The 15,460-nt window shown below is 36.4% G+C and overlaps 1 protein-coding gene across 1 annotated transcript in view; it reads left to right on the forward strand.

The window, feature by feature from the left end:
• GCH1 (GTP cyclohydrolase 1) overlaps positions 1-14,270 on the forward strand; it is a 51,761-nt gene extending 37,491 nt beyond the window's left edge. Inside the window, exons 4-6 of the mRNA XM_055304484.1 lie at positions 11,194-11,225; positions 12,939-13,023; positions 13,972-14,270. Of these exons, the coding sequence (XP_055160459.1) occupies positions 11,194-11,225; positions 12,939-13,023; positions 13,972-14,098 (244 nt within the window). The 3' untranslated portion in view covers positions 14,099-14,270. The remainder of the gene's footprint in view (positions 1-11,193; positions 11,226-12,938; positions 13,024-13,971) is intronic.
• Positions 14,271-15,460: the final 1,190 nt, after the last annotated feature.

Consider the following 15,460-nt stretch of genomic DNA (forward strand, 5'->3'; position numbering starts at 1 on the left):
TAGACACTGGGATTCACCACAATCCTGAAATGTGGTCCATATCTTTTTCAATTTGGTGTTCAAATCTGTAAAAACCACCTTACCAATCTGACAACTGCTCTCCACAGCTGTTCTTTTTACTTTGTTTTCACTTCTACTTTCTAACTCATTTCCTCTGGGGATTAAGGAGAAAGTAGGTGGAAGAGAGAAATTTAACTTACCTAGTTTCTGACCTCATTCCTGCTCAGCACTTTGTCCACTAGACAGGGCTACCTGGTCCATGAAAATATGTTTTTATATCATAGCTGTAATTCCTTCACTGCTGTAAGGCTCTTAACACAAATCCAGAGAATCTTGCCACTTTCTAGTGATCTGTACCCAGTGGCAGTGCCAAGTGTGGCTGAAAAAGGGTATTGGTGGTGACGGGGATAAATAATCCTACTATAATTTCTATTAGCAACCCCCCACCCTAATAACTTACTCCTAAACAATAAAGTCATATCAATTGTGAATGAAAGTGTCTTTACTAAAATTGGTTATTGTTACTGTTTTATAAGATACAGTCTAAGTAAAATCAATGTGATTGCTGTGCAAACCTATGTGCAGTAGGCCCAGTCCCCTGGCATACTTCCTTCTGCAAGATTGCCAACCTTATGCCTTTCCTATATAGAAATTCTGCCACTGCGGAGCTTTTAATAAACTGTCCATATGTGAAAGGTATGAAGTGGATAGTTTTCACATGATAAGCTTGGTAGACCACATTAGGCCTTGGTCTTAATGTAAGTAGCCTTCTCTAGAAGACCACACTGTGTAGATCATGGGTAATACTTTATGGAAATGGATTCTTGAGTAATCCCGTGAGATTTTGGAATAAATGGTAATTTAGGAGTAGAAAGGAATAATCTTTGTAACTTCCTTTCCTAGGGAAATAGAAAGGTCTCCAATAATTAAGCTTTTATGAAACAATACAAAGGAGTTGATTATTAGCATGGGGATTTGTCCTTATGCTAATAGGATTAAAGTTTAAAAATTGGAACACTAAACCAAAGAACAGTGTTTGTTACTTTCAGATATTTATAGGGAATTTGATTGAAGGATCTATTAAACAGAAAAGAAAGCTAAAATTTTACCCAACTGCTTATTTCTTATAAGAAGTAGGAATATTTAGGGAATGAAGAGTAATAAAGAAAGCTGAATGTCTTAGCAAAACTTCACTGCTCATATTAATCTTGTATGTGAAGTCTGTTATATGCTTGCCTTTAAATGAATGACCTTTCAGTGCCAGGGAAGTCAAATATCAAACAGTAAAGCCTTAAGTAATAAGAAAATGCCAGAAGTGAGTTGATATGGTTTAACTCTAGTAGAATTCTAGAGTAAATGTAGTTTGAATAGCAATTCCTTTTGTTGGGGTGCCTGGCTGGCTCAGTCAGAGGAACATGTGACTCTTGATCTCAGGGTCATGAGTTCAACCCCCATGTTGGGTGTAGAGGTTACTTAAATAAATCTTTTTTTAAATTTTTTTTAAAGATTTTATTTATTTATTCATGATCGACATAGAGAGAGAGGCAGAGATGGTCAATCTATTTATTGAGCATCTACTATGAAAGAGTACTGTGTCAGCTATGATGGCTGCTAGAGAGTAGTAGGACATAGCCACTGCCTTCAAAGAGGATGGACAGTTTGAAGCATCAGGGACCACAGAAATGCCAGGTTTGGAGCTCTGAGTTCAGAGGAGCCAAGGTGACTGAACCTGGCAGGGTTGAAGAGACCCAGAGGTGGAAGGCTGAGCAGAATTCAAAGTGGAAGAGAAATTCCTTTAGGTATAGTTAATGCGTAAGCAAAGGCAAAAGGAGGGTAGGCACAAGGCATATTCCAGTGCATAGGGAGGAGATTAAATTGATAGAAATAAGAGATTTAGGCAGAGATGACTGCAAGATAGTTGGAAAGATAAGGTGGGCATTAGATTACATGGGGAATATTATTTTTTCTTCTTTCTCTCTATTATAAAAGTAACATACTTACCAATTAAGGTTAAATGCAAACAAGTGAATAAAGGAAGAGCCTTCCTTTCTATTTTCATTCCTCAGTTACTAGAGATTTCTTGTCTCTTGACTAGAGATTGTTCTGCAAAATTTCTTTGCAAACACAAAAATATAGCTCTTTAAAAATAGCAAAAAAAAAAGCAAAAAAGGAATTTTATACCCCATATTCTGTACTACAACTTGTGTTTTTTGTTTTTCATTTTTAATTTTTTTTGACATTTTTACTTTTTTAAAAATAATTCCAACATGGGGCTTGAATTTACATTGAGATGAGTTGCACGCTCTACAGACTGAGCCAGACAGGCACCCCTTGTTTATTTGTTTGTTTTTTTAAGTTAAAAAACTTTGAAATCCCTTGGACATCTTTTGGCCCTAAACGTTTTAGTCCATTTTAATGGCTACATAGTATTTCTTTAATTGTTTAGTATAATTCATGAAGTCACTCTTTGATAGAAGTATAGTTTACAATTTGAGACTATTGTAAAAAAAAAAAGAAAAAATGATTTTGTGAACATGTATATTGTAAATCACTAGATTACATTGCTGGGTTCAGGGTAGCTGAATTTTTGATATTACTAAATTGCTGTCCAAAAAAAAAGGCATATCAATTTATACTCTAATAACAGATCAAAGGGTGTGTGTTTCTGCACTTTTGCTGAAACTGATTTCATCACACTCTTCAATCTCTGCCAAACCGATAAGTGGAAAAAGATACCTAATTGTTTTAATGTACATTTTTAAAACTTGCATTTCTTTAGTAGAATTTGAATCTTTATATAAACTTCCTGCTTTTAGTTAGCTTTTGCTAATTTTTCCATTGGATTGCTTGTCTTTTTATTACTGATTTGTATAAGCTCTTTGAATGTTAAACCAGTTAGATAAGGTGCTGCAAATAATTTTTCCATGCTTGTCATTTGTCTTCTGATTTTGTTTTATAAAATAATTTTTCCACAAAGAAGTTTTAAAACTTTTATGTAGTCATAAATTCATGTTTTGGGGTTATTTTGATGGCCTTATTTTTGTATTTAATCTTTGGTCCATCTGGAATGTATTTTGGTGTAAGGAGTGAGGAGGAGTCCATCCATTGCTGTTGTATTTTCATTGACATCCTGCAGCATCCCCACTTCCCTCCTGTTACCATGCTGCCTTCTTGCTATCCTTGCTGCCACTGTCTGTTGGGCTTTTCTTATGTTCTTTATGAATTATAAAACTCTGAACTCCCTGCCTTTAATCTCATAGCATCTTTAAATCTGCTCTCATACACTGCTAGAATGTACTTTCTAAAGTGTGGATTGGTGATGCTGCTCCTTCGTAGCTCCCCATAGCTTTTAGATAAAGTTCAAACTCCTTACTTTAGCTGATAAATCCCACTGTGATCCACCTCAACCTCCTTCTGCTTTTTGCTCTTTGCTCTAGCTGTAGTTGAAGATTTGCAGCCTGGTGACAAGTCTAGTTATATGAAGGCATCAAAATTACTGTTTAGATTTGCTATGGTTAAATTATACCATTCACCTGCAAAGGATTCACTAGATTACTTTCCAAGTTGCCAGAGGAGGAAGAAGAGGAGAGAAAGCATAATGCAACACAGGAAACAGGACCTAGCACAGATTTTCTAAGACCAGTAAGTGGGCAATTCATATAAGATGTTCACTGGGTTAAATCCAGTACTTAATCATGTCTCCTTTATTTAAAAAAAAATTACAAAAGTTAAAAATAAAACAGGAAAAGTTATCAAAGGAGACAAGGTTGGGCCTTATATTGAGGAAGTTTGTATAATAAAAGTGATCAAAAATAAATAAAAGTGATCATGAATTTTTTTTTTTTTGGTCAAATGTATTCAAAACAGAAAACAGGAACTGGAATAAATGCATAGAGAAACTGACAGGTCTGAAAGAAGTGAGTAGAACACTAATTACCTCTCAGTCTTTGATTGAGATGGACCAAAAGGTTATACAAAGTAGAGTGAAAGGATTTTGGCCAAAAGGCAAGCTTTCACTTAAAAAAAAAAAAAAATGAACAGGCTATTGTATAAAAAAGAAAACTAGAAATTAATACAAAATTATTTTTAAAAATCAGTTTTTTAGAAGTTTAAGTTCTTTTAAGTTCCTTTGATATGATAGAAAATCATAATGATGCACTGTATGTCAGTGTATGCAATTTGAATTAAAAAACTGCACTTTGAAATTAATATCAATCCTCTTCAAACTCCTCTAAAGAACAGAAGATGATGGAGTACTTTCAAACTCATTTCTTGAGGCCAGCATTAAACCTGATATCAAAACAGAAAGAAAACTACAAGAAAGTTGTAAGTCAGTATCGTTTTTGAACATAAATGCAGAAATTCTCAAAAAAATATTAGCAAACTGAATTCAACAGTGCATTAAAAGGATCATACACTATGATCCAATGGGAATTATTCCAGGGATGCAAGGATGTTTCAACATATGCAAATCAATCAGTGATAAACCACATTAACAAAATGAAGGATAAAAATCATATGGTAGTCTCAACAGATGTAGAAAAACTTTTGGCAAAATTTAACCTATTCATGAGGAAAACTCTCAACAAACTGGATATAAAGGCAGTGTGCCTCAATATAATAAAGCCATATGTGAAAAGCCCACAGCTAACATCATGTGATGAAAAGCTTTCAGCTAATATCAGGAGCAAGACAAGGACATCCTCTTTCACCACTTTCATTCAATGTAGCATCAGAAATATACCCAGAGGGGATCCCTTGGTGGCTCAGCAGTTTGGCGCCTACCTTTGGTCTGGGGCGCCATCCTAGAGGCCCAGGATCCAGTCCCGCGTCGGGCTCCCAGCGTGGAGCCTGCTTCTCCCTCCTCCTGTGTCTCTGCCTCTCTCTTTCTCTCTATATATCTATCATGAATAAATAAATAAATAAATCTTAAAAAAAAAGAAATATAGCCAGAGCAGTTAGACAAGAAAAAGAAATGAGGCACTCAGATCAGAAAGGAAGAAGTAAATCTGTATGTATTTACAGATAATATGATATTATCTATAGAAAACCCTAGGTGTGCCTGGGTGGCTCAGTCAGTCAAGTGTCTGCCTTTGGCTAAGGTCATGATCCCAGAGTCCTGGGATTGAGCCCCATGTTGGGCTCTCTGCTCAGTGGGGAGCCTGCTTCTCCTTCTCCCCTCCTTTCCCCCTGGCTCCTTTTCTCTCTCTCAAATAAATAAATATAATATTTTTAAAACTCCTAAAGACTCCATCAAAAACCCATTAGAACTAGTAAACAAATTCAGTTAAGGGATACAAATTAATATGCAAAAATTAGTTGTGTTTCCATATATTAACAACAAACTGTTAGAGAAATTAAGAAAATAATCCTATTTACAGTTACACCAATACCTAGGAATAAATTTTACCAAAGAGGTTGAAAGATCTGTACACTGAAAACTACAAGACATTAATGAGAGAAACTGAAGATGTAAATTGATAGATATCTGATGCTCTTGGATTAGAAGAATTAGTATTGTTTAAATGTCCATACTAAAGAAATCTATAGATTCCTTGCAATCCCTCTCAAAATTCCAATGGTATTTTTCACAGAAATAGAAAAAAAATCCTAAAATTTGTATGTAACCACAAAGGACCCCAAATAGTCAAAGCCATATTGAGAAAAAACAAAAAAGCTGGAGACTTCACACTTTCTGATTTCAAACTAAATTACAAAGCTATAATAATAAAAACAGAATGGCATTGGCATGTAAACAGATACATAGACCAATGAAACAAAATAGAGACCTCAGAAATAAACCCATGCATATATGGCCAATTAATTTATGACAAAGGAACAAAGGATAGGGAAAGAATAGTCTCTTCAGTAAATGGTGTTGGGGGGTCACCTGGCTGGCTCAGTCAGTAGAGTGTGTGACTAAGCTGATATCGTCAACGCTGAGGTTCATGAGTTCAGGCCCCACGTTAGGTATAGAGACTACTAAAATATATGTATAAACTTAGGGCACCTCAGTGACTCAGCTGGTTAAGCATCTGCTGTTGTTTCAGGTCCTGATCCCAGGGTCCTGGGATCAAGCTCCACACTGGGCACCTGGCTCAGTGGGAAATCTATTCTCTCCCTCTCCCTCTGCCCCTACCCATTTGTATGCTCTCTCTCTCTCTCTCTCTCTCTCTCTCTCTCTCTCTCTCTCAAATTTAAAAATAAATAAACTTAAAAAATGGTATTGGGAAAACCGGATTCCCTTCTTATACTAGACACAAAAATCCACTCAAAAGGGATTGAACCTAAGGTCTAAAACCATAAAACTACGAGGAAACATAAGGGGTAAGCTCCTTGACGTTGATCTTGGTGATAAATTTTTGGGTTTGACACCAAACGTAAAAGCAACAAAATAAAAAACAAGTGGAACTACATCAAACTAAAAAGCTTCTTCATAGCAAAGGAAACCATCAACAAAATGAAAAGGCAGCCTACAGAATGAGAAAAAATATTTGCAAATCACATATCTGGTAAGGGGTTAATGTGCAAAAAATACAAGAAACTCATACAACTCAATAGCAAAGAAACAATCCAATTAAAAAATGGGCAGAGGGACTGAATAGACATTTTTTCCAAAGATCTACAGATAGCCAACAGGTCCACGAAAGGGTGTTCAATTTCATTAATCATTAGGGAAATGCAAGTCAAAACCACAGTGAGATGTCTGTCACCTCACACTTATTAGAATGACTACAGTACTATAAAAAGGCAAGATACAAGTGCTGGCGAGGCTCTGGAAAAAAGGGAACTCTTGTACCCTGTTGGTGGAAATGTAAATTGGTGCAGCCCTATGGAAAACAGTATGGAGATTCCTCAAAAAATTAAAAATAGAATTGGTATATGGTTCAGCAATCCTAATTCTGGGTATATATCCAAAGGAAGTGAAGACAGGATATTGAAGAGATACCTGTACCCCAATGTTCATTGTTCTTACTTGGTGGGGGGAGATAAAAAGATAAGTATGGAAGGTAATGGGTGTATTAATTAACTAAATGGGGGATTTTTTTTCCACAATGTATATGTATATTAGATCACAATGTACACTTTAAATATCTTTACAATCTTTATGTCAATTAAACCTTAGTAAAGTTGAAATTTTAAAAAACACGTGCTTTGGAGATAAATATATAGCCACAGATGCTTTCATTATTAAATAAGAAGGCCAACAAATAAACTAAGCATTCAATTTTTTTAAGAAAAAGAGTTATAAAGCTTAATAGAAGAAATTGTAAAGAAGTAAGAAAAATAAAATAAATTAGAAAATTTTGAAAAGGACAGAAAACATAAATCCAAAAGATCATGTATCATAGATTGCTTAGGAGTCTGATTGAGAGGAGAAATACACCTGGGAATGAGAGGCTTTGTAATGAAAAATATGCTTTAGAAACTTTATTTTTTTTAATTAATTTATTTATTTATGATATTCACACACACACACAGAGAGAGAGAGACAGAGACACAGGCAGAGGGAGAAGCAGGCTCCATGCACCGGGAGCCCGATATGGGATTCGATCCTGGGTCTCCAGGATCGCGCCCTGAGCCAAAGGCAGGCGCCAAACCGCTGCGCCACCCAGGGATCCCTGCTTTAGAAACTTTAAATCCTTATGAATAAGTTTAAAAAAAGATGGAGAGGAAAAAGAATGGACCAAGAGCTGGAAAGCCTGGCTAAATTAGTAACAATTGGAAAAAGTCAAATTAACATTGGAGTGGGGTGGGAGGGAAAGGGGTGGATGGTCAATTTAATAGACAACTTTCAAGTAACCACTAATTACAGGGTTGTATAAATTTTTCAAGAGAATGAAAAACCTGAAAAGCTACACAATTAATTTGATGAGGCTGCCTATCTCTGATAAAAGTCTAATAAAACTAGCATTTAAAGAGATGATAGATGAATCTCACATATGAATATAGTTGTAAAAATCCTAAATATAAAAAAACCTCCTATTTTAACAGGCACAAGTACTGTTTCCATTATGACCCAGGGAGATTTTCTCCAAGAATATAGAAATGGTTTAGATTAAAATTAAGAACTACTGATTCTGGGAGTACGGTAAAGTAGATGGTAATGATATCCCTCCCAGTATAGCATACTAAGGTATGATGTGTATGTACATTTCAGACATTGGAAGAAATGTAAGGCAATTCCAGTGAGAATCCACAAGAACTAGCCAGCCCTGGGGTCAAAGCCAGGATTCTTTCCTCCCTATGCTACCCCAAATTGGGAGAGATATTACCTTTTAGCTTTGTTCTGGGGAGAGCATGAAAAAGAACCCTAGCCATGTATTCACAGGGATTTGGGCTCAGAATTCACATCACCACATGTGGTCCTCAGAAAACCCAAGGCAATAATTTAATTAAAATGTTGCCAAGGAGGTAGTCTTTCAGCAAGTAGCAGAAACCAGTGCTCATTCTCTGATGCATTTTTATTTCAGCCTCATAGAATTACCACAAATGATATTCCAAGCAGCATGAGTTCACCAAAAGTAAAAGAAAAGCCACCACGAGTCAGAGTCAGCTGAGACAAATGGTCAAAGGGGGCAGAGGCTAGAGCTAACAGATACAGAATATGCAATAAATATGTTAGAAAATAAGAATCCTGAGGGATGCCTGGGTGGCTCAGTCAGTTAATGTCCGACTTTTGATTTTGGCTCAGATCCTGATCTCAGAATCCTGGGATTGAGCCCCATGTTGAGCTCCATACCCAGGAGGGAGTCTGCTTGAGACTCTCCCTCCTCCCATAATTGCATGCATGCTCGTGCTCTCTAAAAATAAATAAATCTTAAAAAAAAAAAAGAATACTGGAAGTTTGGCAAAGGAGTACACTTTCAGAATTAAATTGGAAATGGGGCAGGTGGGGCAAATAAAACTTCTAGGAAAAAAAATGATATTTGCATTTGAAGCCCAGTACACTCACATTAAATAGGTTTGATTAAGCTATATGATTATCTTTAGTGCTGAGAAGACTAATACCACCTGGGTGGCTCAGGCAGTTGAGCATGGTTTCAGCTGAGGTCAGATCTCAGGGTCCTGGTATCAAGCCCTGCATCCAGCTCCACACAAAGTGGGGAGTCTGCTTGAGGATTCTCTCCCTTTGCCCCTCTCCCTACTCGTGCTCTCTCTTTCTCAAATAAATAAATAAATAAATAAATAAATAAATAAATAAATAGCAAGTTAGACACAGCTAAAAATAGTGAACTGGAAGAAAGATCTGAAGAAATTGCAGAACGTAACACAGAGACCTAGGTGGAAAATATAGGTGAGAATATGAGATGTGGAAGACTGAGAAGGTCTAATATGTCCTTAATTGAAATTCTTGGAGGTAACAGAGGCCATGGGGTAGGTGCAGTATTAGAGAAGGTGATGGCTGAAGACATTTCTGGAGCACATGCAAAAAAAAAAAAAAATCAGTCTTCAGATTTAGGAACCTTAATGAATCCCAAATAGGACAAAAAATTTAAATCTCCACCTAGACACAACATAGAAAACCTCAGAGTACACATAGTGAAATATCATAAAAAACTGCTGTAGAGAAAACATTGCCTACAAGGTAATAGCAGTTAGATTGTCAGTTGTTTGCCAATGGCAATATTAAGATGCAGATGAATATTAACATCATATTAGAATTCTGTTTTTGACAAATACCTCTTAACAAATTATGTTCAAAGAGGGCAAAATAAAGTTGTTTTTTTTTTTAAATTTGGGGAAGCTATATGATTATCTTTAGTGCTGAGAAGACTAATTCAATGCCTACTACTTACTTAAAAATGAAAACCAAATAAACCAGAAATAAATTATAAACTCTTTGAGCATAGGGACCTGTTCATCACATAATCATATACATAGAAGGCACTCAATAACAATTTGCATAAATGGCCTTCCTTTGGTGCAAGAGTGGCTATCTACCAGATAGGCAGGTATCATGGATGATAGTAAAACGTTATAGGGATTCCCTATTAAAGTGTAGAGGAAAAAGTGGGTACCCAATATTGCCACTGTTGTCTAATGTTGTACCTAAAATTCTATTCGAGAGAAAGAAATGATGACTATAAAAGGAAAACATTACTAATTTTTAAATCAATGCCATTTCCTATTCATACAACAGAAATTAATCACCTGGAAAACTATGAGAAGTAATATAAAGAGATTTGACCCAGAAGAAATAAGACATATTTCCTATCCACGAGCTTGAACAGCATCTTTCTTTAGGTTTTTGTTCAAAATTAAAAATATGTAATTATGTTGGTTCAGTGTTGTAAATATACTGGATACATGAAGAAGAATCTGAGTGGTTCCTTCCTTCATGTTGAGTGGTAAACAAGGTGGTGTACCTGTTACTGACTGTTAGTTATAATGGGTATAAAGGGATGACTTTTCAATTTTATCTGAGCATCATAGTGGGGGGTGAGAAAGAGCCATAAAATGCCTCCTAGGTGAAGTGATCCTTAAATTCAGTCCAAATTCACGACTAAAGGCCAAATTTTAAAGAAAAGATCCTTAATGTGAATTGTTCTCCTCAAATAGGTAATTCATGGTGGCCATCTTTATATTTCACAACTAGATTGAAAGATGGTCAAAGCAGAAAATCCATCACTTGACAGATTGTGTTATAAACCAAGATCAGGAAGCTTTTATTTTTGAGAGTTAATCATACTGAGTGCTTATATAGACCTAATTTATAAAGAGATGTCTGAAGAAGTCTGTTCAGTTCTAATCCGATTTTCCTAATAGGTTTAGTGTGTACAGTAGTTGACAATGGCCTGCTATTAATTAACAATAGTCTTTTTATTTTTAACTTGAACTTTAAGTTCTGATTAAACAATATGATTAATTAGACACTTGACACTTGGCCTAAAATTGATGACTTGGGAGCTCTAAAATCATTTGTGTTTTTCCTAAGTGAATATTCATATAATTCTTTATGTCTTTGGGGACATGGAAAGTACCATTCTGTCATGTTTGGTGGTGTCCCCGAGACCCTCCCTTCTTCTTATTTCCATGTAGTTTTTGTATCTTTCCTCCTCTTAGAAGCATTAATCTCTTGCCCATACCCTATAATTGCTTCATTAGAGTCCTTTTGGTCTTTTGAAGAAGTCTTACCAATTCCACTTCAAACAAATTTATGTTTAACTAAAACAATTCTTTCTTTTCTAGGATTGTAGAAATCTATAGTAGACGATTACAAGGTAAGCTTTTAAACAGTTATTTACAGAAAAACTTTTTTTTCTTAAGGAAAAAGTACTTTTTGTTTGTTTTTTAAAGATTTTATTTATTCATGAGAGACACAGAGAGAGAGAGAGGCAGAGACACAGGCAGAGGGAGAAGCAGGTCCCATGCAGGGAGCCCGACGCGGAACTCGATCCCGGGTCTCCGGGATCACACCCCAGGCTGCAGGCAGCGCTAAACTGCTGTGCCACCGGGGCTGCCCACTTTTTGGTTGTTCTTATCACAAGTGTGATACATATGACTTACCAGTCAAAACCTCATAGGAATATAACACAGAAAGGGGAAGTCTGCAGTGTTTCCAGCCTCCAGAAAAATCATTGTTGTATTTGCACATTCCTTCATATTTTGTGCATCTATCAACATTTTAAGATAAATTTATTATATTTTTTAAATGGACTCATATTGTATGTAATGGGCTTCACTTTTCCCCCCTATATTTTTCTTTCACTCAACGGATCAAGCATTTTTTCCCACATGCATGTAACTATTTCTTTTTTTTTTTTTAAATCCACATGGGTAATATTTATTATACAGAAACCAAAGAGTATATTATACGTACATTTAGTATCTCACTTTATAGAGCCCTGCTTTAGGCAGTTAAACAGAGAGTGGGCACTCTGATGAATAAAATATTTTAGCATGAGGACATCTTCACTAACAACTCTTCAAAGAGACATGTGTCACTCTTTAAATGCCGCCCAGTTTATACAAATACATGTACATGCTAAATAAAAAGACATGGGTGAATAGAACTACACTTTAAATGCAATCAGGAAATATTCTTTAAAATAATGTGCCCTAAAAGTAGTCAGGGCACTTACTATTCGAAGAAGTTATGGGGTGAAGTTTTATATAAAGTGAAAAACTACTGACTCAGTTGATCTGTTTTAACGCATGTAACTATTTCATTCATTTTGCTGGTTGTTTTGCATTCCGTTACATGGCTGTGCTGTGGCTTGATTTAACCAATCCCTGCTCTAATAGATATTTGAAGATTTTGCCAGTTTTCAAATAGATGCAATGCTGCAGTGAACACTCTCAATATGTTTTCAAAGATGAGTTGTTTATTCAGCACAGAGACTGCATTGTTTAGATAGTTGGTTTTCAACTTTACATACAATTCAACAATTGGATCATAGTGCCTTTGTTAATCCTGTTGCGAACAACTTATTCATTTGCATAGAGGTGCTTGTTACCAGCATTCTTTTGATCTTACTGCACACCTGAGAGACAGTGTCTTTTTTTTTTTTTAAAGAGTTTATTTATTCATGAGAGACAGACAGGCAGAGACACAGGCAGAGGGAGAAGCAGGCTCCATGCAGGGAGCCCGATGTGGGACTCGATCCCGGGACTCCAGGATCACACCCTGGGCTGAAGGCAAGCGCTCAACTGCTGAGCCACCCAGGGATCTCCCGATAGTTGTCATTCTTATCCATTCCCTGCACTGGTGCTGGACGCTCTTCAGTACTTGTTCTGCAGGTGAGGGCATTGAACAGCAGCCTCCTGTGGCCCAGGCAGCAGACAAAGCAAACCAGTAAAAGCTGGTGTGTCTTGGTTCTGAAGCCTCACAGAAGTCTGCCTTTTAAGATTTCAAATGTTCTAAAGACAACAAATATTCTAAACACAGTTGTTTGTGTCAGACTCTTAAACTGAGCTTCTTGTCACCCCCACAGTTCAAGAGCGCCTTACGAAACAGATTGCCGTAGCAATCACAGAAGCCTTGCGGCCTGCTGGAGTCGGGGTGGTGGTTGAAGCAACGTAAGTCCATATTTGCCTTAATAATGTCATTGTACACTGGAATGCTATTTAGTGCTGCTCTGTTTTTATAGCATCAGGTGATGCCACATAATTGATACCGTCATGTTTTCTGTCTCTGACCTGAAGCTTTTTTACCTCTTTCATTTACTGTGTTGCTGATATAGGAACCAGAGTATGTACGGAGACTGGTTTTGTTTTGGTTTGGGTGGGTATAGTGGAGGTGTAAGGAGTCATCAGATTATAGGTAGTGGTTGGTGCAACCAGTAACATTTTATGTCTTCTCTTGAAATCTTCTTTAGCTCTTTGTTACTCCAAGCAGTCTTTTCCTAGTATTTTGTCACCCGTTTTTAAAAAATGGTGCTAAAACTGGCTATTAAGGGCACTTGAAGACACTTCTTTAAGTTAGAAAGAATTATGAGAATTGCACACATCTCATCCATTCTGACATGGCCTGGGCTCTGTGCTATGCATGCTGTCCAGCTTCACCAGTTGCTTAAGCTCACTGTGGTCACTGTTCTCTAGATTCTACATAGTAAGACCTAGTAAGACATAAATACTTCAGTATTTCTCCAAATCCCAAAGCTAACGTTGTGTTGCTTTAATCCTAAAGATGGAGCAAATGAAAATTCTGAATTTCCTTTTATCCAGAAGCTGTTTTATCTCTGTGGACCCCTTGTATTATTTTCACATAGGAAGAAAATTCCCTTTTTTTTCCTCTTCTGCTAGGTGCATCAAAGATTCAAACATTGTTAAGAATAAGAGCTATATGACTAAGAAATGTAAATAAAAGTTCTAAGTCACTTTTGTCTAAGAAGTGATATTTTGAATCCAGTTGGTAGCTGTAAACTCAGTATAATCAGATTTAATTTTTTGGCCTGCTTTTTCCTTTAAAAACCAAACCAGCAACTGTCTATTCCTTTAAGCCATCTTTGTTGTCTTGTTTTGTAGACACATGTGTATGGTAATGCGAGGGGTACAGAAAATGAACAGCAAAACTGTGACCAGCACGATGTTGGGTGTGTTCCGGGAAGATCCAAAGACTCGGGAAGAGTTTCTAACTCTGATTAAGAGCTGAACTTCTGCATGTGTCATGTGGTTTGCAGGTTATACCACTAAGTAGCATTGTTTGTCTGGTCTTAATTGTACATTCCATTTTCAATTGTTACAGATGTGAACTTTATTCCTTGTTACTAGTTGTGTTTCATAATGATTTATAGCATATCAAATAAAAATAATTAATAAAGGGGTGAGCCCTCTACTTTCTTCTTGCCACCTTTTAGTGGTAACTTTCAAAGAAACTGCCCATAGTGTAAGTTACATGCACAAAACCACTGCCATTCACATAACCTTGAGGGTGCTGGAATAGAAGAAAAACTCAAGTATTTTGTTCAAATACTATGGTAATTGGGTTCATAAGCATAGGAATGTTGGGAATGGGGGGAAAAGCTATGGCCAATATACTGTTTTTTCCCCTCCCCAAACAAACATGGTATAGTGCTTAAAATATTTTTGTACAGTATGCAGGATTGCTCTGCAAACTCAAAGTCCAACAGGCTCCACTTTAATCACATTTATTAAACTGCCAGGGCACTTTATTTTTTATATATTTATTTTTTTTTAACTATCCAATTGTAATAGTCACCAAAAGAAGGTGGTGGAATATCTATGTTTTTGATTTTGTGGGTTAAAAAGGCACATTTCTACTTTCTCTTCTTTTTAAAATTCAAGTACGGGGACTTAGTTCCTATTGTTTATGAGTGTATTCTCATGTCAACATACAGAGACTTAGACACTTAACTCTCTGTGCCGTGATGAGAATATCATGCTACTACTTATAGATACCTTTGCCTTTTTTTAAAAGCCATTATTTTATGAGACTTAAGTATTGACCCTGCAAATAAGTCGTCCTCACAGTTTTGTCTTAGAAGTTTCTTACAAGCTTACTTTGTGTATTCCTTGTAGATGCCTCAAAATTTTTTTTTAAATCTTACCAAATGTTTTTCTAAGTAGTATTTCCAGAAACTTTTAAGAATGTCCATCATTTTCAGGTCTGCAGAACCATATCTTCTGTGAAAATGAAAGCATGCAGAATGAACTAACTGTGGCATTGTGAGTGATATCCAGTGTTTCATGAAAGCCACATTGTTGGTGTCTGTGAAAATGCACTGTGATTTTCTGGTATTACTGGAAAATATTGGAAGTCCCCATACTGGTTCCTTTTGTGGTCCGTGTGGGTCTTGTCTTCAGTGTAACTGTTCAAATGGTATATAGGTCTTTTTGTCCAGGAAGCTGTTGCCTTATTAATGACTACTTAAAATTTCCTCCATTGGGGCAGTGTGGGCCAAATTAAAACAACAAACAAAAACACCCAACTCCCGTGCAAAAACAAAACCACAGTCATTCCATGGGAAAGTCTCTTATCTGGTTGACATTGTGG

Source organism: Nyctereutes procyonoides, unplaced genomic scaffold (assembly GCF_905146905.1).
Source record: "Nyctereutes procyonoides isolate TBG_1078 unplaced genomic scaffold, NYPRO_anot_genome, whole genome shotgun sequence".
In the NCBI taxonomy this organism is placed as follows: Eukaryota; Metazoa; Chordata; class Mammalia; order Carnivora; family Canidae; genus Nyctereutes; species Nyctereutes procyonoides.